General features: G+C 42.4%; 1 protein-coding gene across 1 annotated transcript in view; it reads left to right on the top strand.

The window, feature by feature from the left end:
* The first annotated feature begins 1,025 nt into the window (after positions 1-1,025).
* The window catches only part of CSRP3 (cysteine and glycine rich protein 3), a 31,254-nt gene continuing 4,694 nt past the window's right edge, over positions 1,026-27,585 (top strand). The window contains exons 1-4 of the mRNA XM_006111485.5: positions 1,026-1,139; positions 12,854-12,985; positions 25,070-25,238; positions 26,336-26,468. Coding sequence (XP_006111547.1) covers positions 12,874-12,985; positions 25,070-25,238; positions 26,336-26,468 — 414 coding nt within the window. The 5' untranslated portion in view covers positions 1,026-1,139; positions 12,854-12,873. The remainder of the gene's footprint in view (positions 1,140-12,853; positions 12,986-25,069; positions 25,239-26,335; positions 26,469-27,585) is intronic.

Raw genomic sequence — 27,585 nt, 5'->3', positions numbered from 1 at the left:
GTTCCACAGGCTGACTACACTCTGTGTGAAGAAGAACTTTCTTTTATTAGTTTTAAACCTGCTACCCATTAATTTCATTTGGTGTCCCCTAGTTCTTCTATTATGGGAACTAATAAATAAGTAACTTTTCTTTATCCACCCTCTCCACACCACTCATGATTTTATATACCTCTATCATATCACCCCTCAGTCTCCTCTCTAAACTGAAAAGTCCTAGTCGCTTTAACCTCTCTTCATATGGGATCCGTTCCAAACCCCTAATTTCAACTTACTTCAGGTGTGTTGAAAATTCCAAGTTAGAAGTTTAAGTCCCATAGACTTTCAATAAGACTTATCTTCTAAATCATTTAGCCATGTTTGAAAATTATCCTTAAGCTCTTTGTGCTTCAGTTTAGTCATCTGTATAAGAGATATACTAATATAGCCACAGGAGTGTTGTGAGGCTTAGCAAATGTTTGTAAAAGCATTTGGAGATTCTTAAACTAAAAGATGTGCACTGGAAAATAAAACTGGATGAAAAGAATGAATCCCTGATCTTTTTAAAACTTTTATCAGGGACTAAAGGTTGTCTAGCTATAAGATGACTGAAATTCCATTTGGCTTAACATTGTAACAGTAGAGTTGCAACTCTCAGCTGTTCATTGGCCTCATGTTTAGTTGTATTTATTTTGATCCATTCTTTTCACCAGTGTGAATAGGTGCCTGACCATTGTCCCACCAATTCAGTAGCCTTTGCTTTATGGCCTATATTTAAGGAGTTTGCTGATTTCAGCCTGTAATTTTATTTTTAAAGACTGAATAATACTTTATTTTACTCCAGTTTTGTGCGTCCCCTTCAGTGAATCTATTTGTGATCTATAAAACTGCATTTGGAAATGTTTTCTGGGTGTACTCTGAAGGAGAGCATTGTTCTCCACCTTACTCACAAGTGGTGTTAAGGGGAAAAAATTCAAGGCTTTTGTCAGAAGTTATTTTCAGCCTGCTGATAGCATTGGCATTGCTCACGTCCCTTCTCCCCTCCCTACTTATAGAGCCAACTCTGGTGATCACTTAGGCATATTTAAAGAGTGCAGGAGCCCTCCAGTTTAGATTCTTCATCAAGCCAAAAGAGGACAAGAAGAAAAAGACAACCTAGTCCGGTAGGTATTGTCACACTGGGTTCTGGTGGGTTTATCTGCTGAGGGATGTACTGTACATGATAAAGATTTCTCTGCTGGAGATTATTTGTGGCCTACTGCTTTACTGGAATACATTTATAGGTATAATGCAGAAGTGAGAGCTCTATACCAGAGCCCATAGGAGTGCATTGACATTCAAAAGTTTAATGGAATTGAAGATGCAGAGTGTTGCGTTGGAAAGCAATTGAATTATATTTTACATCAGTCGCACACAGTATTTTAATATACAGGCCTAGTAAGATAACATGACAAAAATAATGAACTTTTCTGGAAATTTCAAAACACTCTAAACTTCAGCTGGTATTATTTACTGTTTTTACACAATTTTTTTAGATCAAAAGTATTTTGAATACAAATAAACAGCTGTTGACTGAGATTAAAATAGTCTATGTGTTGATTTGGAATTAAATTCAACACATGTCCTCTTCATAAAATATTAAACAACATAGTATAGGTGCCACATGAAGCAATTCACAGAATGCAGATGTGTCATTCTCTTTTGGAGTTGCTTTAAACATGAACCTAAAGGCTGTTTGATTAAACCAGACACGTGGGGAACTTTGAACAGGGAAGGAGAGGGGGAGAAATAATTTTAGAAATATGTAGGAGTGTTTAAAAGTTCAAGTGTAAAATGAAAATAATTTCAGTGAAGTCTGGCTTGTCCTGGAAAAGAATAATTCTTTATCCATATGTAGGCAAAACCTTACACGGAGAGTTTTGCATAAGGTGTGAAGGACAAGGAATGGCTCCATTATTATGACAGATTTATAAGTAGACACTTGTGGAAAGTGAAAGCAACATCTGATATTGTGGCATTAGCGCTAGAGGAATATACTGTGTAAACCTGATTAATACAGGTCACTTGTAATGTGAGGACACTACTGCCAAGACACACATGAATCAGCAAGCTCTGATTTTCTAAAACCAGTTCAAAATATTGGTCTAATGTCAGTGGTTGGTGTTTTTAAAAATGCATATAATGCAATAAAGAGGTTTTTTACAAAACTGAAATATTGCCATGCTAGTGAATGTCAGCTCAGTTGGGAGGGTATCTAATCAAGACTGCTGAGTAGTTTTGCCAGCTCTAACACTGGCTAACTTTCAAGTCATTTAGGTGACTTTAAAAGAAAAGGCCTACGGATACAATTACACAGCAGGGCTAAAGTTGAACTAAGCTACACAACTTGAGCAACGTCAATTACGTAGCTTAAATCAAAATAATGTAATTCGGACTTTCATGCTGTCTACACAGCAGGAAGTCAAAGGAAGAACAGTCTTCCTTGACTTCCCTTACTCCTTGTAAAATGAGGGTTACAGGAGTTGCAGTAAGTCGTCCTCCAGCTCGCCATTATTTCAGAATAATGGCTTGCAGTATAGACACACACTTTATTATTTTGGAATAACATCAGTGTAGACATAGCCTAATTGTCAGAAAGCTAAGGTGACCTGTGCTCCTGCATCACTTAGGCTACCTGCTTCAGCTTACCACTCTGGAAAACAGAGATAATAATATTTACCTGTTTCAAAGATGTTGGGAGGCTAAACTATTTATCTTAATTAGCCAATGCTATGTAAATGCATAGTGTTAATCAGATTCTATTTGAATGTGTGTTACTATAAAAAATGATGATAAAAGTGATACATTGCTGCCACACTCAGCTATGTGATTTCACTCTGCACATGTGTTTATTGTATTGCAGTCACATTTTGCTGAGTAAATTTGGTTTCTGTGAAGAACTTATTTTAGATATTGACCAAAATACCTCTACGCTTTTTGACATAAAACCATCAGTGACCTTGTAATGGACAGCAGATCCTTGCATATTTAACATGTCAATTGTGGCAGGAGAGAGAGGTTTTTTTTGACTGACAGATTTTAGTACAGTATTAAGTTTAAAAATATTTTTCTTAAACAAATGTTGATGGGTACTGGGATTTTGCCAGCATGAAATACCATATTATAACTGGTAGTTTAAAATATAAAATAAAAATTTTCCTCAGAACAAATATTTTGAAAAACAGTACAGTGCCTAGTAATAAAACCAACCTCTTCTGTAGAATACTCCATCTGAACCTCTCAAAGTTATTCATAAAAGAACAGAAGTGATATTTCAATTGTATGGAGGGGAAACTGAGGCATGGGAATGTTACTGCTTGGATCCACAAAGGGACTTATATCCTGGGATGATGGAAAATCACAACATCTAACTTTTAGGTATCTGAGATGTCACAGGAACAACACTGATTCACAAAACCTGTGTTAGTCAACTCATGTCCCTGTACAATAAATGGTGAGAGAGAGGCGTCTGAGGGCTGATCTATACTGAAAATTTACACTGGAATAGCTACACTTTTCAGATGTGTGAAAAAACACACACCCTTGAGAGATGTACTAGGATGACCTAACCCACAGAGCAAACAGTGCGAGGTCCATGGAAGAACCCCTCCTGTCAATGTAGGCAGTGTCTATATGGAAGTGCTACGTGAGCATGCAGTTGTTTCATAAAAGCCAACACACTAGATATGTCATGAGAAGGGTGTGTCTTTAAGTTCCACTCAACTTTCAGAGATAAGCACCTAGATGCAGCCTGCAGGGAGGCACCTATCTCCATGAACTAGAGAGGGGGAACAATAGGCAGCTTCTGAGCAAACCTACTAGATTAGACACTCCCCCCCCCCCCCCACTCCCCGCCACCAGGTAAATTATGTGGCCTAAATCCATAGAGATCAGACCACCCCCGCCAGGTAAATTATGTGGCCTAAATCCATAGAGATCAACTGATGCAGGGGGAGGCTTGGATTACTTACACCCTTTAGCCCTTGCTTGGGTACTAACATGGGATGTAGGATGAATTTAGGTTCAAATTCCCACTCTGCCTGAGGAGAAGGGATTTGAGCAAGGAACTGCCACCTCTCAGGTAAGTGTATTAACCACAACACTATAGAGCGATTCTCTCTGGCCCAGTTAATATTTAAGCAAAATTGAACAACTTCAATAGGAGAGCTTGAGGGAGCCCCTCAATGGAATATCCCACAGTTTAGTGCAGAGATTTCCAAAGGGGTGGGTTTTTTTTTGCTGAGCTGCCCCTCCCCCATTGGAAATTCATGTTTCATGTACATACCTCATCCCATGGCAGCAGAGGAAGCCTTGCTCACTGAAGTGGTTGGACAATCTCAGCTGCTAAAATCTAATTCTAATCCTCTTCCTGCACAAGAGGAGCAAACGGGGCTCATGCTGATGGGTTGGGGCGTGGAGGGGTGCGGAAGGCTGTACCATGTTAATAGTGTCCTCCCATCAGTCCCTCTTGACCCTTCAGTGGGCCCCTGCCTGCTTCTGCTGCACAGTCTCTGGCAGGGGAAACAGTTGTGGTTCTGTGCCCTGGGGAGGCACTGAAGGGCTGGGGTCAGGAGAAGGCTTTGCCTGGCACAGGGGCCATTAGTACTTCTGGGTTACTTCCTTCCACCCCCTGCTCACAGCCATAAGTGAGGCCAGGCTCCACCAGAGGTCACTGCCTGCCACTCCCATGCTCCCTGGGCTCCCCAGCCCTCTGCCATCCCATGTGTTCCCCTGCACATCACCCAGGTGACTTAAAACCACCACCAGCAGCAAAGTGGGGTTAGAGCTGCCAGCATGTGTCCCTGTGGCCCAGAGGAAGGGAGATGTTGTCTCCATGCCATGCACTGCTCTGGGGGCAGCAGGTGGGGTTGGGGATGTCTGAGGGGAACATGTGGTGGCAGCAGCACATAGAGACCCCAGCTTCCCCAGGAGCTATTACCAGAAGCGGAGGAAAGATAAGCATGGCACCCTCCCCCCCTACTCTCCCTTGTGCATCCCACTCCCTCCAGAGCCTGCACCCTCACTCCCAACCCCCTTGTCCTGCCTCCAAACTCACTCCCTCCCTTGGCCCCCAAATGCCCTCACAGACCCTGCACCCGGGACCCTCCACCCCCTGCCCCAGGCCAGAGCCAGCACTCAGACTCCATCCCAGAGCCTGTTCCCTTATTCCCTCCTGCACCCAAACACCCTCCCACAGCCTGCACCCTGCATCCCTATTCCCCAACTCCATCCCAGAGCCTGCATCCCGCCCCTGGTTCACCAGATGATTTTTTTACTTGAGAGTCTGCAGCTGCGGCTGGTCACAGTTCCCATTGACCACAGTTCCTGACCAATGAATGCTATGGGAAGAGGTGCTGACTGGGCCACTGCTTCCTGCAGCACCCATTGGCTGGGAATGATGAACAGTGGCCAATGGGAGCTGCAAGTGGATATACCTGTGGATACTCAGGTAAATAAATGTCTGGTGGCTTGCCAGGGGCTAACCCTAGTGAACTGTCTCCAGCCCATGATCTACAGGCTACAGCTACACTGCAGCACCATTCTGGGATACCTCTGGTATCCCAAAATAGCTATTCCATGTCTTTTGAGCACGCCTGTTATTTTGAAATATAACGGGTTCGCTATTCCGACATCCCTGTAAACCTCATCCCATGAGGAATAAGGGATGATTTATTTCAAAATAAGTGCTGTGTAGACTGTGCCAAATTTTGAAATAAGTTATTTCAAAATTGACTCAAAATCAGCTATGCAATTTGAATAACTTATTTCAAGCTATGGGTGCAATGTAGACTCACCCTTATTGCCCACCCCTGTGTTAGTAAGTGCTGGTGTGAAATTCTGGCCCCATTAAAGTCAATGGCTAAACTCTCATTGACTTCAATGGGGCCCAGATCTTGTGACTCCCTGTCCAGTAATGTTACCAAATCGGATTCCTATCATCATCATTTTGGGAATGAGAATTTTTGTGCCTATGATAGTGTCTGGCCTGAGCATCTATCTAGAGTCAAATAAAGAAGAAATGTACTTTGTACATCTGTCTACTATTACTTGCATCTAAATCATGGGTTCCCAAACTGGGGGGGCGTGAAGAAATTCCAGGGGGGGCACGAGGTGACCCAGCCTACCCCCATCAAGTTTTGCTGCCCTGTTCAGTTCCCCCCTTTTTTTTGCTCAACAACTTTTGCTGCTATTGGGGGAGGGGGCATGAGAGTTTTTCAAAAATCAAAACGGGGGGCGTGATGCCAAAAAGTTTGGGAACAACTGATCTAGACATTTCTACTATGCCTATCACTGAACTGTTCAGCCACCATAATACCTTAAATTTCCTGCTCTGATCATTAATTTCAAAGCTTATGTGCAACAACCCTGGTATTCTTACAGCAGACTTCCATTGTTGCGTATCTTGTGAGGTAGACCAAGTTGGAAAGTGTTTTTTGTACTTCAATCAGATATGATGAGGTCTAGACCATCAAGTTAATGTAATGGTTACCCCTAGACCATTGTGAATCCTGGTTTTTAGAGATGAAATGCTAAAACCTTAAGGCTATGTCTATATTGACAAGATATTGCGCAAATACTGTTTAACGCAAGAGTTTTTGCATTAGAGTATTTGAGTAAGAGAGCGTCTACACTGGCATGTGCCTTTGCACAAAAGATGCCAGTGAGGACACTCTCTTGTGCAGGAAAGCTCCGATGGCCATTTTAAACATCGGGCTTTCTTGCACAATAAATTGATGTTGCCTGTCTACACTGGCCTCTTGCGCAAGAACAGTTGCGCAAGAGGGCTTATCCCTGAGCGGGAGTGTCAGAGTATTAGCGCAAGAAGCACTGATTTTATACATTAGAACGTCAGTGTTCTTGCGGCCAGTGTAGACAGGTGGCAAGATTTTGCGCAAAAGCAGCTGCTTTTGTGCAAAATCTTGCCAATGTAGACGTAGCCTAAGTGTCCATCCAGTGCAGAGATGATATTATTTGGGCCATATCATGTCATTAGTTTTTAATACTGCTTCTTTATGAAACTGCATCGAACAAGAAGGGAATTCTGACTACACGTTTGAGCCTATGGCCATGGAAGTAAAAAAAAAAAAAAAAAAAAAAAAAAAAAAAGACCCCTGATTTCAATGGGTTTTGGATCCTTTTCTAAATGCTCCAGCCAGGCTGCCCTGACATTCTGATAAGCCCTAAATAAAATGAATCATGTGTTTGTGGCTACATGCCTGCCATATGAAAGTTGCACTCCATATGATAGCAGAGGTTTTTTTTATATGGAACATGATGGAACATTGAGTGCTAGTTGGCATGCCAAGAACAAGGATGCTATTCCAACTCAGTGTTACTGTACAGAAATGCTCAGGTCTAATGCTATTGCTGTCCAACAGCAGTCAGTGAAACAAGTAGGGTTGTCATAATCTCTACAAATCACAGAAACCACCACCATGATTGGCAGTCATAATTGGTTGATCTCAGATTTGGTGGGCCATAGAAACTAAGTCTGGGCTTTTCAATGGAGTTTAAAGGAGTTACTCATTCAAATGCCACTAGAAATTGGAAGATGGGCTTCTAAATCCTTAAGGATCCTTTGAAAATCCCAGCCTAAGAGTACAATTTTTAAAAGTAATTTAGAAGACAAAGTCCTGTTTTCAAATGTGCTTAAGGCACTTGAGAACTTCTGAAAATGGAATACAAGTGCCTAAGGCACCAAGTCATTTTTGAAAATTGTAACCCAAATGACTAATGCACATTAGGGCTGCATCTATACTGCAGGCTTTTTGTGCAAGAACTGTTTTGTGGAAGAGTTCTTGTGCAAAAAATCTTCCACAAGAGTGTGTCCACACTGCCATGTGCTTTTGCACAAGAGCATCCATGACAGTGTGGCCACTCTCTTCCGCAAGAAAGCTCTGATGGCCTTTTTAACCATAGGAGCTTCTTGCGCAAGAAATTCATGTTGCCTGTCCACACTGCTCTCTTGTGGAAGAGCTCGTGGGGAGAGGAATAACTCTTCTGGAAGAAGCCCTGTTTTCCGACACTATACTGTAAATTTACTTGCGCAAGAACACGCGTGCAGTGTAGACAGCCGGCAAGTTTTTGTGCAAGAACGGATGTTCTTGCGCAAGAAGTATGCAATGCAGACACAGCCTAGATGTTTGGCTTCATCTCAGGCTTGAGGCGCATTGGTTGTACAATAGCTCTGAGGTGGAGTTGCATTGCCTTATCACTGACGAGGTCATATACCTGTTCTGTGAATAAACAGACCATATAATAGGAAAAAATAAGTAGGGTTTTACCTCCCTGAATAAGCAGAAACTGAAAGTTTGCAGGCATGCAGGAGTGCACCGTTTGCTAATAAGGGTTATCTAAGGCTTATGTCCCCTCTAGCATGTTTAAGAATGGGCTCTAACCTGAGGGTGTACAACTCAATATACTTTTCTACAAATACCAAATTCACACAGATAACTTGGGTGAACTTAAAGAGCTTTTGGGGAGCCTTAGCAAGGGAGAATCAGCCTTTTGAAGATGTCATTGTTTGAAATGTGTGGGCTCCCTGCAACCTCTATTCTGATCCTCTGGGGTGTAATGCCATAGGACACAATGGTGTAGGACAAGAATATTGCAGTAAAATTTACTGTGTGAGATTCTTTTGGATTAAGCCTGAAAATGGAGTCCTTCTCTGTTCTGCATGGATATGAAAGAGCTTGAGCAACACAATTCCATTCATTTTGCCAGGGAGAAAGGGGGTTGCATTCATGTCACTATGAGCAGAATTTGTTTCCCACACTTATGGCACTCTTGCCAGGAGTCGGGACTTGTACTAAAATTAAGCTAACATATTTAGGAATCAGATTCAGGTAATAACCATCCTCCAAAACTTAAGGGTCAGATTGTCCATTTCCCTTCCATGGCACAGAGATACATGTAGGAAAGGGGAGGGGGCACAAAGTACAGTTCATGTATTTGGAGTTACGAAGGGGCTGCAAATCACTTCATAATGGGAATGGACGGATGAGGGAACTGTCTCAGAGTTGGTCAGTGCAGAGAACAAACAGAGCATGTGGTACCATCACAAGATTCAGTGTCCTTTTGGGGATACTATCTACCTTGACTCTTTTCCCCTCCATCAGGTAATGATGAAAAGCATGGAAAATGTGTAAGCACATGCACTAATGTTGCTATAATTAAATTAGGGTCAAGGATTCCTTTCAGAACTGTAACCACTGCCTGTAACCATGTGAAGGTTGTTATTGAACTTTATCAGACCTTCTCTGTGCCATTTGCTCCTTCACTCAGCTACTGACGTAATTTCAATCCGTTCCATCCAACTGCCCTCTTGACAGTTTGTCAGGACAGGGGACCTGATCCTGCAAGTGCTTTGCCCTTTTGATTACCATCGGGCCCAATTCTGCTTCCACTGAATTCCTTGACTTGAGCTGGTGCAGACTTGAGCCCTTGATTTCAAAGGGAACTGAAGAAGATCAGGAGTCACTCAACACCTTGCAGGATCAAGCACTGATAGCGTTGTCATTGGATATTGCTCTGAATTCTGGCTTTATAATTTCCACACTTGAAACCAGTGGCGATAAGCAGACCTGGTGTAAGAGGGTGTGAAATTCCATTCAGTTCAATGGAGTTGCAACCCGTTTATATGTTAAAGGCTCCATTTTGTTTCCATTGATGCCAATTAAAAATTAATCACTGATTGTCATGGGAGCATGATAGAAGCATAGATCATTATTTTTTCAGATGATTGTCTTATAATACTAATGCTTATTTCTCTTTGTTTTCATTTAATAACCCAGATTTGAAATACTATATATTTGGATCTCTGTTATAAGAACAATCTATCATAATTTCATTGCGCAGGTCTGAGTAATCAGATATATAAGTGACAGGGGAATAGAATATTTCAAATTAAATTATTTGATTTACATTCATGCAAAAACAAATCTAAATAAATGAGTTTGATACAAATTACTTTTTTAAAGAAAATATTGAGGGCAGGAGAAAGATTTCAAATAGGGAATATGATGATTCTTGTTAAATGAGAGAGTTCTCAAACAAAAAAAATGGATTTTAAAGTCCAGTTTTACTCTCTGAAACTGGCCTCTTCTTCCTCAACAGGTCTATTCTTGTACATCTTTAGTGTCACTTCAGTGGGGTGGAGAGGATGAATAAAGAAAAGTTATTTATTAGTTCCTATAATAGAAGAACTAGAGGACACCAAATGAAATTAATGGGTAGCAGGTTTAAAACTAATAAAAGAAAATTCTTCTTTGCACGGTGCATAGTCAACCTGTGGAACTCCTTGCTAGAGGAGGCTGTGAAGGCTAGGACTATAACAGAGTTTAAAGAGAAGCTAGATAATTTCATGGAGGTTAGGTCCATAAAAGGCTATTAGCCAGGGGATAGAAATGGTGTCCCTAGCCTCTGTTTGTCAGAGGCTGGAGAAGGATGGCAGGAGACAAATTGCTTGATCATTGTCTTCGGTCCACCCTCTCTGGGGCACCTGGTGCTGGCCACTGTTGGCAGACAGGCTACTGGGCTAGATGGACCTTTGTTCTGACCCAATACAGCCATTTTTATGTTCTTATCAACTAAATCATGTTTTTACTATTTTTTAACTGTGTTCACACCACAAAGCTAAAATAGGTATGGGAAATTGAGAAGGCGTCTAGTCCATCTCTAACAAATTCTTAAATAAGTTGTAATTGCAGAATCTATAATACAGAAAGAGCCAGCTTCACTCTCAGGTTGAGTTTGCAGAGCTGGAGATTAGAGACAGCTTATTTTCACTCAGCCACTTGTTCTATACACCCTTGAAATGATAAACATGAAGCTTCACAATATTGTTTTTATAGTTGCTTTTTCAGTGTGAAACTACACTTTAAAATGTGAACCAGTGGAAATGATTATTAGTTATTTGTGTTACCCTATTATGAAAAATTCTCCTCTTGGTTGACAGCTGAAGGAATTTTGGCATAGTAGGTTTGATGAATCATTCAGAGTTCAATATCTTTTCCTTAGCTAAGTATATATCTCAGCTGTGAATTTTTCAGAGCCAAAATGGAACAAGTTGACCCAAAGCTGGCTTTGAATGAACAGTTAACTATAATAAGAAAGTGACTAGTTTTCCAAGAAGGATAAGAAAGGCCTGAGCCAGAGCTCAAAAGAGCATGATAATGCGATGTGCAAATGACAAGATGACATTTCAGTGTTCCTGAAAACGATGACTCAGAAACATCAAGAAAGCACATGGGCAAACCAGATTTGCTCTGGCTGTTTTGGAATTTGATGTACAACAACAGGGTCAGCAGAGATAACCCTGGGATTGGAGTAAAGTGAGCTGAGTTTTGTTTCTGGCTCTGACACTGATCTTACATGACCTTGGGCAAGTCACTTCACCTCCCCATGGCTCAGTTTCCACATAGGGAATAAGATGTTCACATTCTTTTGCAAATCACTTCTGAGATCCCTGTGTAAAGACCCTCAGAACAACTAAATATTATCATTTATTGTTGACTGGGTAGTAGTGCTGTTGCATCTATTGTGTTTCCATAATTCAGAGGGATGAACAACATGTATCCATGAAAATGCCACCAAAATAATATTACATGTAAGATTAAATGTTATAAGTATGAATTCCTCAGTCTAACTTCACAATCAATCATATCATACAGTTTAAAGAAATATGGGTACAGGAGATTTCCTTTACACTTTGGTTAGTAAGCAAGAACACCTGGAATAAAACGATTGCTTTGAAAAAGGTTAATAAAACAGTAAAATATGGTATTCCTTGACAGATAAGCTTGGTACCTAGAAAATATACAAGGCCAATTTCTATCCTCAGATTCACTTGTAACCCCACTCCACCACCACACTAAGCTTTGAATTATTTATTGGATCCAGGTCCTCCATAACCCTCTGCCTCACAATGGTTATGGAAGTTAATGGACAAGGCCAGCACTACAGCAAAGCAGCTTTGAAAGGAAAATGTAATCTTTGGAAAGTACAGCCTCCCTAGATAGCCTCGATATTATCTATGGGCCCCTAACCATATTTATACCATAGAATTTGAGCAAGTCACAATCTTCACAGTATCAGAGAGGTAGCTGTGTTAGTCTGAATCTGCAAAAGCGGCAAGGAGTCCTATGGCACCTTATAGGCTAACCGAAGTGTTGGAGCATAAACTTTCATGGGCAAAGACCCACACATGCATCTGACGAAGTGGGTCTTTGCCCACGAAAGCTTATGCTCCAACACTTCGGTTAGTCTATAAGGTGCCACAGGACTCCTTGCCGCTTTTGCAATCTTCACAGTATCGCTGTGAGAAAGGTAGTCGTGTTTTCCTGTTTTACACATGGAGTGACTTGCCAGAGATCACCAGCAGAGCTGATAGCCTCCATGGGTCCTGGGAAGGGTGTAGGGGACAGCTGTGCACTTCTGGAAGGAGTGGGACCAAGGGCAGCTGGCCCTCAGCACTAGCTGGAGTGTGGTGACCCCCCCAACCCTTAGCGCTGGCTACCAAAGGTCCCTGAGGGACATTATAGCAGCCAGAGTTCTCCAGGACATATGGAAGTCTTGGCAATGCCTCTTCCTCTCCCCCCTCCTCCCCACCCTCCCCAGTAATACTCATATGGCAGCCTCAGGGAGACAGACCAGCATAGGAGTTACTATGCCAACTCTTTGCCACTAGTCTACAGTCCCTGCGGCAATACTTATGTGGATAGCTCGACTGGCTTTGGGGCTGACTGGACACAAAAGGAGAATCCAAATCACTAATTAAGACTGGACAGTTTCTGCTGACAGTTAAATTATTATTATTATTATTATTATTATTTTTTAGGTAACACTTCCAACTGAAAGATGCCGAACTGGGGAGGTGGAGCCAAATGTGGTGCTTGTGACAAGTCAGTGTATCACGCTGAGGAAATCCAGTGCAATGGCAGGAGTTTTCACAAGACATGCTTCTACTGCAGTAAGCTGAGCTACATTATTGTATCTTTGCAATGTCTCCATGGCTCAATATAAGCCTCATTTTAATAGGATTCATTCCAGTAATTTAGTACTGAAGCAACAAGCTCCTCGCGTGCTAGATCTGCTGAAGACAAAATAGATTTGCTCTATTTTACTTTATTCGTTTAGAATTTTTGTTCACTGGATATTAAATGTAGCCCTGGACAAAGGCCCTGTAGCACCACCGAGGTGGCTTGGAGTGGTAGAGAAGGCTGTAGAGATCCCGGGGAGCAGGATAAATTTCACCCTGAGCCAGCTTAATCAGAAAGATGGATCTCATTTGGGGGAGGAACCAAGAGGGCAACAGATCACCCTACTTCCCTGTACACTGCCCCAACACTGTACTGAGGTGCCTACCTGAGCCACAAGAAGCCAGAGGAGAACCCCCCACCAGCACAACAGGAGCAGCATAAGGCCAGCAGGAGCAGCTTTTTGCTGCCCCACACACTACCTCATGACCTGCATGTGGGGCTGAAAGGGGATTCCCCATTGCACTGAAAGCTACAGAGCTTCTGGCTTTCTCCAGACTGCAGAGCAAGCCTCTAACTCAGGTGAGCTACTGTCCGGGGAAACAGTCATTCCAGGGGTGAGTGGGACAAGCCCTTCTTTGAAAAAGCAGTTAGCTTATTCTAAGAGCCAGCACCCAGGAAGGGGCTCTTCAGCAGGCTGCTCATCTCTGGGGGTGCTTACTCGAAAGACAACGCTCACAACAGAAAGCAAACTACTTACAGTTAGAAAGCCTTCCCACCTGGGCTTGACAGGCTGTGTCTCTTTAGAGCAGCACTCACCTTCAGCCCTGTTTGCCTCTTAGCAGCAGCTCCTAGTGATTGGTTCCAGCTGCTCCAGTTTCCTACCTCTTCAGCCAGTGCTTACTTTATAACCAAAGAGCTGCCAGGGCTCAAATAATTTTTTTTTTACATTCCTACTTGTCGTGGCAAGTCCGGAGCTGCCAAACCTAGTGGTGCCAGCTGTGCCACAAATTGAGCAGTGCCTTCAGCATAGGAGGGCAAGACCCGTAGGCTTCAGAGGCCTCCTTTCCAGACACTGCATGCTTTTATAGGGAAACTGGGAGGTGGGCAAACCATGACCCTGGGGGTCCCCAAAAGTCTTTACTGCTCATCACAGACTACACTATACAAAGGAGTTGGTCTTAAATGGAAAAACTGAGTGTATAAGAAAGGCAAACCCCAATTCTTTTACACTCACCCAGTCGCAGAAGGTGGTGACGGATTTTAGGGGACAGCTGCTGTGAGAGTCCAGGGATGCCAGCAGGAATCAGACAGGCCACAAGCAGAAGTGGAGAGCTATCCCACTTTGCACAACTTCAAAATTACTCCTCCACTGCCACATCCTCCTTCCTCCCACGCCTGTGCTCAGCATAAGCCCCTCTTCTATCCCTTGCAGCCAGCTCTGTGAAGCTGACTTCTTCTCCAGGCCCCACCAATATAAACACTGCAGGAGGAAGGTGGAATAGCTGGCAGGTGAGAATTCAGAGAGAGAGAAAAGGTCAGCATAGCAGCAGCCCCTACAGGAGGAAAGCAGTGGCGTCATCACATTTACCTTGCAGTCAGACCCAAGATACAGGAACGTTGCAGTGATAACTCTAGCATGAGAATATGTGATAGAAATGTAGCCGTGTTAGTCTGGGGTAGCTGAAGCAAAATGCAGGACAATGTAGCACTTTAAAGACTAACAAGATGGTTTATTAGATGATGAAAGTTCATCATCTAATAAACCATCTTGTTAGTCTTTAAAGTGCTACATTGTCCTGCATTTTGCTCTAGCATGAGAGTGAGGAATAGGTTGGCCAGAAAATATCTGGCCTAATCTCCACCTACCACCTGGGGCAGTGGAGAATTCTAGTTTGGTTGTGTTTTGCACTAGTGTAAATGACAACACAAAGTGCACAGAACTGGAGGATAAGGCATGAAGTATATATTTGTGCATGTGTATAACAATACAGTTTTAACTTATGTTATTACATGATCATACCCTGCTTTTTCATATAGAACCAGATGCAGCAGGAGTTCTGAGAGCACTGGAGACACTGCCTTTCTGCTCTCAGTTCTGTTGCCCAGTGCTATAGTAACCCTTCAGTCACTGGAAGGAGCAAAACAAAATCCTGTTTCATCCCTGCAGCCTGGGGCTGAAGCACGCTCATTATGTGGATGTCTCAGAGGGGTAACCGTGTTAGTCTGTAACTGTAAAAATGAGTAGTCCTGTGATGCCTTAGAGTATGTCTATACTAGCCCCCTAATTTGAACTAGGGTGGCTAATTTAGACATTTGAAGTTGCAAATCAAGCCTGGGATTTAAATATCCCGCACTTGATTTGCATCTTCCCGGCCGGTCACCATTTTTGAAATTTACAAGTCCGGACTAACTGCCCACGTCTACACGCGGCAGGGACCCAGTATTTCGAATTAAAGCCCCTAAATTGAGCTACCTGTTACAGTATTCCTCCTGCAAGGAGGTTTAACAGGTAGTTCTATTTAGGGGCTTTAATTCGAAATACCGGGTCCCTGCCGCGTGTAGACGCGGGCAGTTAGTCCAGACTTGTAAATTTCAAAAATGGTGACCGGCCGGGAAGATGCAAATCAAGTGCGGGATATTTAAATCCCGGGCTTGATTTGCAACTTCAAATGCCTAAATTAGCCTCCCTAGTTCGAATTAGGGGGCTAGTGTAGACATACCTTTAGAGGCTAACAAAGGATCGTGAGCTTTTGTGGGTAAAACCCACTTCATCAGATGAGTTGGAGTGGAAATACAGAATCTAAGATATATATAACAGCAAAAACAGTTACCTGTGAATTGTAGGTCTCTTGTAAATGAAGGTAATGTAGGTCCCTTGTTGTGAATGTAGGTCCCTTGTTAAATAGGCTGGCAGTGTCCCATTCATTGCTATTGATGTGAATGTCAAAGGCATGGGAAATTGCCTTTGTACAGGTTCAACCTCTCTAGACCTTGGTACCTGACCAGTGCCAACCCAGAGAATTTGCTAGACCACAGGAGGTCAATACTGTCTAGCAGCATTACCAACACTTCCACTGCTTACTGGACTCTTAGAAGACATTTAGGGGTAAATTAGTTAAAAAACCAGCACAGAATACTGAGAGCCAAGACTAGCGGCTGCAACCAACTTTATGGGCCTGTGAGAAACTTGACCACAACCATGGTACGTGGATATCCAGCTAACTAAAATCATGCCAGGCCACAGATGTTGCTGGACTAGAGAGGTTCAATCTGTAGTGAGTTAACCAGTTAATATCTTTATTCAAGCCTAGGGAGATAGTGTCAAACATGCAAATGAACTCCAGTTCAGCAGTTTTCCTCTGTAACTGGGTGGTGAAATTCCTTTATAGAAGAGTGGCTACTTTTAAATCCACTATAGAATGGCCAGGGAGGTTAAAATGATCCCCTACAGGTTTGTGTGCAACCATTTGTGATGTCTGATTTGTGACCATTTTTTTGTTGTTGCAGAAACTGTCCGATTTGGTCAATATACATGGCAGAGGGGATAGTGCATGTTCACTCCAGCTGGGACATAGAAGCAGGGAGGTGATGGCACATGTTCAGTCCATATGGAATCATCAGAGAATGTAACTGTCAAACTAACAAATCTCTACTGAGCATCTGTTAATGGAGTTCTCAGAGGCTAATAACTTGGCCAGGTTTGGGCACATTTTCACTAGGATGGGAAAAGGCATTCCCCTCCACACCCACATCAAAATCCCAAAGTTCCAAAACAGGGAGACACTGGACCATCTCACCAAAACAGTTGTAAAAAATATTTTAGCATCAGATAAACCCTATTTCTCTCTAATGCATTATTTGGAACAGATGAACTTTGGAATGCATTATTTGGAAAATTTTAGCCCAAAGTACTGAAATTTGGCAGCAACTAAAAATAAGGTCTTATAAAGGAAAATGTCTTGCAAGCTTAATTATAGGTGGCACTTACCTGAACTGAATATAATTTTTCCTGTGAACAACATGACATAAAACATTCCCTTATGCAGACTGCTGCTTACCTACTTTGTTTCCCTCTTGGATTTTAGTTAAAACACAGCTGCAGTGGATATTTGGCAGGATCTTGCTTTATAAACCTGAAACTACTTAGTGATGGTTTATGAACAGGCTCTGAGCAGATGACAGGTCTCAGAGCTATTTCAACAATACCACTTCAAGGGCTTTTGCTCCATCTGTTGTGGTGCATAGATACTCTATCGTTACGGTGCCAAAAATAGAAACATTTTATCTGCTCCTGGAGTTTCCATCATCCTTCAACTCCCACAGTAAACATAATTATCATTGCAGAACAGATGAGAATGCAGCACCAAGTGATCAGGTTCACAAATTACCAGAAGCTTCTAGTTTTATTGGCATTAATTAAAAAAAATAATTGCAAATATGTGTCTTTTTCCTGGATAGCTTTGTCTATTTTTGTCACTGTGCTGCCTATTAGCAACTAGCAACTGATCCAAAAGCCACTGAAGTTACTGGAAAGACTGCCACTGACTTTAGTGGGTTTTATATTGGGTTGCCAGTGAGACAGTTTGAACAATGAGTTTTCTTTGTATTAAAAAAAGTGTTTGAAAATAGCCAAGTAGCCTTTTTGGAGTTCCCCGCCCTTATTTACTCACTTTGCAGCTTATCTTTGTGTGCCATTCATGTGAGCTAAGTTGACTTTTACTTCAAATTGCATAGGTGTAAATTAGATGCCTGTCTTGACAAACCTGCAGGCACATTAAGGTGGGATGGAGGAGCAAAGTGATGATTGCCCTTGTTCAAAGGGCATCCGAGAAAAGGCCAATTCCTTCTGGATTTTTTTTCTACCAAGCATTTCACACATAATGACAGAGATTTTAAAAAACGGATACCTCAATTTGTATATGCTCTCTTGGAGACATGAGATGGGTACTCAGTAATTTCAGGAAATCATACCTTTCCAAGTACCAGCTTGGGGTCTGCTTTTCCTCACCCCCTAAGAAAAAATATGAGGCACCAAAATTACTGTCTCAAGAGCTGAAGAAGTAGGTTTTGCCCATGAAAGCTCATGATTATATATATGTATATGTATATATATGTGAGTTAGTCTCTAAGGTACCACAGGACTACTTGTTCTAAAATGACTAATGTTGTTTGAAAAAACTGGTCCCTATTTCCTAAATGCTATTGCTTCTTGATTTTCATAGTATTTGTGCTATTCAGAGGTTCTGGATTGGTAGTGGAATTCCGTTTCCAGAGCTATAAACAGGCACAGCATAAGCAATCGCAATATAACATTGCTGGTACTGCCTCACCAAAGTGCCTCACCTGATGAGGTAATTTGTAAGATGAGAGAGTAGTTTACTCTCAGTGCCCATTCACTCGCTGACTGTTCTGCTGACACTGACATCAGAGGTGCCAATTAGGCTTTTTATAACATGGACACCTATTCACTGAGAACTGAACTGAGACCACTAACAGCTGTCAGCTCTTATTAACTTTTAGCCTCTTGCAGTCTGGGCTAGATTTAAACTGGTGACCTAGTGGATAAAACTTTGTATCCTGTTACCCATGCCTGACATTTCTATGGCACCTTCCATTCAAAGATCTCCAAGAGATTTAGCAGTGAATTAATAACGTCCTTGCACAAAGAACAGAGCTGGCACCTATCTCTCTGTGGTGCGTGGTTGTAGAATTTTATCTAAATTCTGAAGAAACTCTAAATCACCAGATATTTGAGGTTCTTATTCTCTCACACCAGAGGTGAAACATAGCAAGATAAAGGAACAGAATTCCTGGTGCTTTACGAATAGTGATAGAAATGTAGCCGTGTTAGTCTGGGGTAGTTGAAGCAAAATGCAGGACAATGTAGCACTTTAAAGACTAACAAGATGGTTTATTAGGTGAGCTTTCGTGGGCCAGACCCACTTCCTCAGATCAAATAGTTACGCACATCAGTGACTTGTGTTGCTCAAGTCATAGTTGTTGGTGGGGCACTGCATACATTCCATCCCAGAATACAGAAAGAATTAGCACGTGAAATTGCAAGTCTAGTAACAAGGATTTTTAATAAATCTATGAAAACCAGCAGTTATGCAGTATGACTGGAGAGAAGCAAACATAGCACCTGTATTTAAGAAAAGGAGAAAAACTGATCTGGACAACTATAGACCCATTAGTTAGACCTTAATAGAATATGAGCCTGTAGAACAAATTTTGAAGGAAAGAATAATAAAGACGTGGAGGTAAATGGAAAATGAGATGAAATACAACATAGGTATATCAAATACCCAAGAAAACTGATCTTTTAGACAGGGATCATGCAGTAGATCTGGTTTACAGTAATACATTTCTTATGGCATCACCTGCAAAATTGTAAACCTGAAGAAGATGGAGATCCATACAAGCACCGTAGACTAGGTAAGAAATTGGCTAGAGGGGTGATGACAACAGGTTGTGTTGAAAGAACTGTTGGGTTCAGAGCAAGCTTAATCTTGGGACTGATCTTTAATATTTTTATTAAGAACCAGGCACAAAAATAGGAGTGTGCTAATGAAATTAGCTGATGACACAATGTTGTAAGGCACTGTCAATACAGAGGAGGATAGGAATATTATACAGGAAGAACTGGATAACTTTGAGGATGGGAGTAACAGAAATGGGAATAAATGTCACATGAGAAAGGTCATTTCAATAGGAACCAAGGTCATATCCCTAGGGACCAATGAGAATCTCTGCTGCAAGCTGGGGGTTTATAAATTGGAAATTATTGAGGAAGTGAAAAGTGTATTAGTTGATCACAGTGTAGGCAAATATGCTCCTAGGCTATATCAGGCCACGTATTTCCAGTAAGGATAGGCAAGTTGTAAGGTATGTACTTGAGATGAAGCCTCATCTGGAATAATGTGTACTGTTCTGGTTGGCCACGTTCAAGAAAGATGCATTCCAACTGGAACAGGTGCATAAAAGGACTCCTAGGATGAACAGGGGAATGGAGAGTCTCTTTTACGAGAGAAGACTAAAATAGCTTGTCTTGCTTACCCTAGCAAAAAGAAGTCAGAGAGCGGATATGACTGCTTTCTATAAATACATCAGAGGAGTAAACTCCAGAAGGGATGAGAGCTATTTAAGTTAAAGGACAATGGTGTCACAAGAACAAATTGACCACGAACAAATATATGCTTGAAATTAGAAGGTTTCTAATCACCAGAGTAGTGAGGTTCTGAAATAGCCTCCCACATACTGGGTCAAACTAGCTAAATAGTTTTAAAATGGGATTATGCGATGGGCTTCCTGCATACAGCAGACGGGATTTAATAACCCAGGAGTAGAGCTTAATTTGTTATGAGAGAGGTAATGGGATCAAGCAATTAAGTACCTGTGCCATTTTTTTACTTTCATAACTGACTCAGCAAGTGCAGAGGTACCTGGGCTATTTATTATCTGCCAAGCCTAAAGATGCCAGGGCTCAGACCTGGCAAGCCCTGGCACAAATTAAGTACTGCTCAGGAGCTTCCATCCAGTCCTAATATCACTAATATCCTGCTATACTTCATGTGGTCCCGTGTTCTCTCAGGGTATACCAACACAGCAGTGTTATTTTGGAATAACTGACTTTATTCCAAAATAACATAGTCTGCATCTACACTACAAGCAGTTATTTCGATATAATGTCAAAATAATGCCAAGCTGGAGGACTTCTTACTCCAACTCCTGTAACCCTCATTTTATGAGGAGTAAGGGAAGTTGGAGGAAGAGTGCGCTTTCTCGGGCTTCCTGCTCTGTAGACAGTGCCAACAGCCAAAATAACCTATTTCAATTTAAGCTACGCAACTGATGTAGCTCAAGCTGCATAGCTTATTTCAGCTTTAGCCGTGCTGCATGGATGTACCCTAACAGTGCATTTGAGGTTCCATGGCTGGCTCTATTTGGCCCCAAAATCATGCCTTCTTGGCTAGTGGTAATCAGGAGGATGTCTAGCTTTGAAAGGTACCAGATTCTTCCCTGCCTAGATTATTACTTACACTGCTTCTGAAAGGAGCTTCCAATTTCTGGTTACTCTTTGCTTTCTATTGAGAAATGCTGGTAGTGACACATTCAAAGTCAATCAGAAGGTGATAGCTGAGGAGATTTTAGAAAACTAGGCAGCACAAGATGGACTCTCAAGAAGATGCTTTCCTTTTTCTCACCGTGACACATGGACATGTTGTCTTCCTGATACACTACCTACCCCATAGGTTTATTTTCATAGTCAGTATATAAGGGTCATTCAGGGATGATTCATGACTGATACTAAACTTTTTCATTGCATCCGGTGAATTGTTTCAGGTCTTCAGAAGGGTTTTTTGGAGATACCTTGTGTGCAGGGCCATCCTTAGGCATACACAGAGTGTGCAGTTGCATAGGGCACCAGTAGTTCTGGGGCACCACTCTGCTGGGAGGAATGGGAAGCAGTGAGCATGCAACAGCAGGGCTGCTGGGTCCTAGAGAGAGCCGAATGCACTGCCTGCAGCACAGTCTGAGGGAGGGGATTGGCTGCTGGGGTCTCTGGGAAGGGGAGGGGTTAGAGGTGGGAGAAAGAACTCACCTGTGTGACTCTCTTCCCTGGCGTGAGGTGAGGCAGGCTGGCTGGGCGGCTCTGGCAGTATCCTTTCTTTTGCCCCCCCATAATGACCATTCTTCTCCCCCTTCCCCCACGGAGCACCCCTCTCTTTCCTCTGGCAGGGCTGGGTTGAGTGAGGTGCTGGAGTGGGGAAGGGGATGGGGGGCTGGCTGACTGGCTGCGTGCTGAGGCAGTGGTGGACTGGCCCGGCAGGCCGTCCACCGAAGGGCTGGCTGGCAGCTGGTTTGAGCTCCGCATGTGGATGCTGCTGCCAGGGAGCGGAGAGAGGCGGGTCTGGGGCCGAGGGAGTGATTGGGTGGGAGGGGTCGCTGAGCGCTCAGCCCTGGAAGGAGGCTGGGGCCAGCGATCCGGGAGAGGCAAGCACCCCCCATCCAGTACTGAGGAGTGGGGGAGGGAAGAAGGCTGCCCCCGTCTTGTCGTCAATTCGTGTTGGGGGGTGGTGGTTGTTTTTGGGGCGAGGGAAGCCCTGGGCCCGTAAATCCCCAGCTCCTGCAGTCTTGTTACTACATGATACTCTCCGTTTTCTTCAAACATTTCTAAGCTTCATAGTTAAAGAGAAAATCTTCGAGAGGAGATACTATGCAGGTTGTGATTACATATTTATATCCCTATGAGCATATCTGGATCTTTAAGAGGTAATTTCAGGGGAAGGGGGGAGTGGAGAGGGAGAGAGATTACAAAATGAAAAGAAAATGTACATGCTTTATTTAAATGATAGAATTTTTAAAAAATGAAGAGAAAAAGGAAGTTTGTATTAATATCAGAAGGAAAGTGATTAAAACATCAGATAGTTTTTTGGTGGACAATATTTGCAAGTTTTCTGTCTTTTGCTAGAATAAAAAGGGGCGGGAGTACAGAAGTGAGGGTAGGGGGCTGGGAAAGTTGGGGAACTCAGGGAAGGAGTTGAAGGGTGCTGGAGTGAAGGTAGGAGGTAGGGGACTAAGGGCACAGGGTATGGTGCAGAGTGTTAGGACAGGAGTATAAGGTTGCAGGGCTGGAGTCAGGGCAGAGATATGGGGGACTCTTGGTAAGGGTAGGGGCAGGGGGCTGAAAGGTTTGTGGGGATTGCTCAGGGCAGAAGATGATAGAGTGAGGGCAGGAGGGGTAGATTCAGGGCACAGGGTCTGGTGGAGGGGGGGGGCTCAGGGTAGAGAGGTGGGGGAGCAGGAGTCAGGGCAGGAGGTAGAGGGTGCAGAACTCAGGAGGGAGCTAGAAGAGATTACGAGGCCTACAAGGGTGACAGTGCTGTGCTGACAACTCCTCCCAGGGGGACAGAGCTTCGCTTTCCTGTCAGCGGCTCCGCCGAGGGGGGAGAGGACCTGCATGGGCTGGGCCTGGCCTCAAGTTTGTCTGCGGTGATCAGGGCTCTATGGGCCAGCCCTGGCCTTCAGCTGGCCCCCATCTTGCAGCTGTGAAGGAGGCCAGGGTTCTTCATATAAATTTCCAATAAAATGTTGACAAATTAAAAAATTATATTATTTGTATCATTCTGTCAATAAATAAGAATTTTTTCTATAGTGCTACTTCTTTAGTGCTAGTCCATCAGCATTACAGTGTGCTTAATTAAGTTAAACTGTTTTTAATAATGTGCACGTGGCAAGTTTTCCAATACTGTAAGCTTACGTTTGTGTTGCTAAGAGCAAGTCAGGCATAGGGGCACCAGTTTAATAATCCCGCTTAGGGCACCATAAATCCTAAGGACATCCCTGCTTGTGTGGAATTCCATCCAATACATGATACCAAATGCAGTTCTGGCTACTGCCAGGAAACCACCAATGGAATGAAGTTTTAGATCTTTAGAAATATTTTCTGTGGTGATACAATTTTGGCCAAAGCCATGCCTATTTCAACCACCAGGCAAGCAATCTTCTGGGTTGGGCCCAGAAGTTCTTCTTGAAAGTTAACCACAAGTGGTTAATAAAAATATGTAGCTAGCAGGCTAAGCCTCACTAAGAGCAGCTCCCTTTTTTCACCCTCAAAAGGGACCATCAGCCCCCTGTGACCATTTGACCTCAAATGTTTAGAGCCAAAAAGCAGATAGTTTAGAGGAGGTAATTTGTTTACCTCATTGCTTTATTTATCTATAGGACAGGTACGCCAAATGCAGTGCATAATGCACCAGGAATAAGAATAGAAGAATGACTATAATGGGTCAGACCAATGGTCCATCAAGCCCAGTAGCCTGTTGTCTGACAATGGCCATTTCCAGATGCTTCAGAGGGCGTGAACCGAACAGAGTAATTTATTACCCAGTTCCAGCTTCTGGCAATCAGAGATTTAGGAACACTCGGTGCATGGGGTTGCATTCCTGACCACCTTGGCTAATAGTAATTGATGGATCTACTGTCCATAAACTTATCTAAATCTTTTTAGAACCCAGTTACACTTTTGGCCTTTACAACAGTCCTCTAGTTATCGACATATGAGAGAACCTTCCCTCTTATCCCATTACTCTTTCTTTGCTTAAGAGCCATTGGTGAGGAACCTTGCCAAAGCTTTCTGAAAGTCCAAGTATACTGTAACCACTGACTTACCTTTGTCCATACATTTGTTGACACCTTCAAATAATAGATTGACAATGCATAATTTTCCTCTACAAAAGCCATGTTGACTCTTCCCCAACATATCATATTAATCTATACGTCTGATCCTTCTGTTGTTTACTATAGTTTCCACCAATGTGCCTGGTACTGAAGTGATGTTTACTGACCTGTAATTGCCAGGATCACTTATGGAGTCTTTTAAAAAAACAAACATCACATTAGCTATCCACCAATCATCTGGTACAGAGGTTATTTAAGCACTAGGTTATTTACCATAGTTAATAGTTCTGCAATTTCATATTTGAGTTCCTTCAGAACCCTTGGCTTCCATGACACATTCTGTTTATCTTGGATATTTCAACAGTTAAATTATACAGTAAAACTCCGATGGTCCGGCACTCCTGATGGTCTGGCACCATCAGGAACCCGGAAATGCTCCGGTCAGTATTCCTGAAAGTAGGAATAAGAGATCCTCCGGAAAAGGGCTTTATTCTGGAGGATCGAGCCAGTCTAGACGCTTTTTTCCGGCTTTTCCCCAAGCCGGAAAAAAAGCGGCGGACATGTTTATTTAAATCCCGCGGTGGATATTTAAATTCCCCGCGGATTTCCCTATTCCCACTTTCAAAATTAGCATGCCCCTTCCGAAGAAGGGGCCAGTGTAGACATAGCCGTACCGTGAAGTGGCTAGCCATCAGAACTCCCCTCTATTTCTGCTATATTCTTTTTTTAGATAGGGTTTCCAGAAATAAATTCTGTGTTCCAGATGAGGGCATAAAATTGATTTATATTAATTATTTTCAAGAGCAGAATAACTTGTATTGAAATAATTCTGAGATAAGTTAATATTCAGATTTGTAAATAAAAATTTTATGTGCACTTTTCTCTATTCTCAGTGGCTTGCAGAAAAGCTCTGGACAGTACCACAGTAGCAGCTCACGAATCTGAAATCTATTGCAAAACCTGTTATGGGAGAAAATATGGTCCCAAAGGTATTGGGTATGGACAAGGGGCAGGGTGTCTCAGCACTGATACTGGAGAACATCTAGGCTTGGATCTGCAACAGTGAGTTAAATTCCATTAATTATATCTTCTACCTTTATTAGCTACTTCATTAGGTTTCCATAATAACATTGAGCATAAGTGGCACAATAGGCACAATCATAGGTTTTTCTTCCATGAGTCTTGTCATTTCTGACAATTTTTAATAATGTTTAGTCTCTTGAAAAACTTCTTTTTCAATGATTTCCTATTCCAAGAGGCATGAGGTTAACTTTTTTCTTGCAATAAGAAAATATCTATTATTAATCCTCTCTCATGGATCACACACCACTTTAAGGTGCTGATTCCCAGATCGTGACTCAACAGAGAGAATCCTGACTGCAGATAACTGTCTGTCAATAATGTGTTTTCTGCTGGCAATACTATAATGAAGCTAATCTAGCCATACTGAAGCTTAGAGAATGTATTATCAGTTATTCTTTATCACAAGCACATTCATTACCGTTTGTGGCACAGCAGCAATTTTTGACTTTCTATAGGTTTAATGACATGTTGCAGTCTGACAATCTAGTAATTCAAAGGTCACTATATGAGTGACTAAGAGCTGATACTGAGTTGGGCTGATAGTTCAGACATATAGATTGGAACCATTTTTCTGATGCACCTGACCTTTACATAGCATAGGCCTTTTGAAAGCAACAAGCAAAAGCTACCTGCTGATGCCTTACAATGAATAAAGAAGACAACATATCAGATTCCTGTCTCTTTTTATTAGCCTCTCCTTGACAAGTCTCAGCAGGTAGCTGATGAGAGAGTTCTTTGCTGCGTTGTCTTTTTCAGTATATAGTTAATAAAGATATTTTTTTTAGTCTTCCCACTTGCCTCCCCCTTTCTGCTAAATAGTCTTTTTGTGCACATGACCACTTCCCTCCTTATGGATGGCCGTAATGTTCACTAAGACCAAAGCAATATTATCGTTAATACTGTAAAATGTGCTTTTTATTTTCTTGTATTATAAAGCAAGCTTCATGTCCTGTGAACTAATTATGTAATGTTGATTAACCTTTCCAAAATGCATTGAATTGGAAATATTTTGAGAATGGAAACATGATTTTTCAAGTGATGTTTAGATGTACTGAAAATCTCCTTTTTTCTACCAGCTCTCCAAAACCTGCTCGCCCTTCTACACCTACCAACCCCTCGAAGTTCGCCAAAAAGTTTGGAGATGTGGAAAAGTGCCCCCGCTGTGGCAAATCAGTATATGCTGCAGAGAAAATAATGGGAGGGGGAAAAGTAAGGCAATGTTACGTGTTTTAATTGTTTTTTTTAAAAAGATCTGTTTAAATTGTTTGGTTTTAAATGTTGCTGAATTATACCAAATTGATAGTCCTTGATCTTTAAGTCGTCTTTTACCTGTAGACCAGGGACCATATCAAGAGCAGGAAAACAAGCTACCTGACTTTGGTAGGCCAATGTATCACAATCCTGACCTGGAGGATCTCTCTCTTACAGGAAATGGTAGTTCCATCTTCATTGCTCAGCCTTTGGCAAAAAGCATGCCATTTAATCACCAACTAATTTCACAAAAGCTACTTATCAGAGAGTAGTAGGCTACGTCTACATTGCAGGTTTTTTGCACAAGAACAATTGCTCTTGCAGAAAAGCACATGGCAGTGTGGATGCGCTCTTGCGCAAAACAGTTCTTACGCAAGAAGCCTGCAGTGTAGCCATAGCGTCCTTTGGTTGCAAAGTTTCTACAAATGAAATGCTTTGTATCAGATTTCCCATCTCCTCAGCTGTTTAGTTTGGCTCCTGTTGTGTCACATTCTTTTTAGGACAGCAGGTCTCAATCTTTACCATTGTGTGACTCTTACAATAGTTTTTTAAATAATGTTAAGACGGTGTCTACTCTATGTTGGCATAACTCATGTTGCTTGAGGGTGTGAATAAACCACCTCCAAGCAACATAAATTACACCAATCTAAGCACTCGTGGGCACAGTGCTATGTAAACAGGAGAGCTCTTTCCTCTTCCCCGTGACATAGCTTCTGCCATTTGCAGAGGCAGTTTTATTATACTGATGGGAGAGCTCTCTCCTGTTGGCATAGAGCCCCTTCACCAGACATGCTGCAGCACTGCAGCTGCTTCAGTAGAGCTGCGCCAACTGCAATACTGGACACGTAGACATGCCCTAAAACGCCAGCTCCCCCAGCCCCAGAAGCTCCCCTTGATGAAAGGGTGTGGACTCTGAAGTAGGGATGTTCAATGGTGTTTTAATCAGCTAACCGGCTAGCCAATGGAATTTCCATCGACTAGTCAATTAATTGATAAGGGGGATAACCGCAGAGCCATAGTGGGGTTACCTCTCGGCCCTGGGAAATAACCCCACTGCTGCTCTGTCTTTTATATG

The sequence above is a fragment of the Pelodiscus sinensis genome, chromosome 5 (genome assembly GCF_052426305.1).
Source record: "Pelodiscus sinensis isolate ZL-2025 chromosome 5, ASM5242630v1, whole genome shotgun sequence".
NCBI classification, from domain to species: Eukaryota; Metazoa; Chordata; order Testudines; family Trionychidae; genus Pelodiscus; species Pelodiscus sinensis.
The sequence above is the reverse complement of the archived record's forward strand: the minus strand, read 5'-3'. Positions and strand labels throughout refer to the sequence as shown.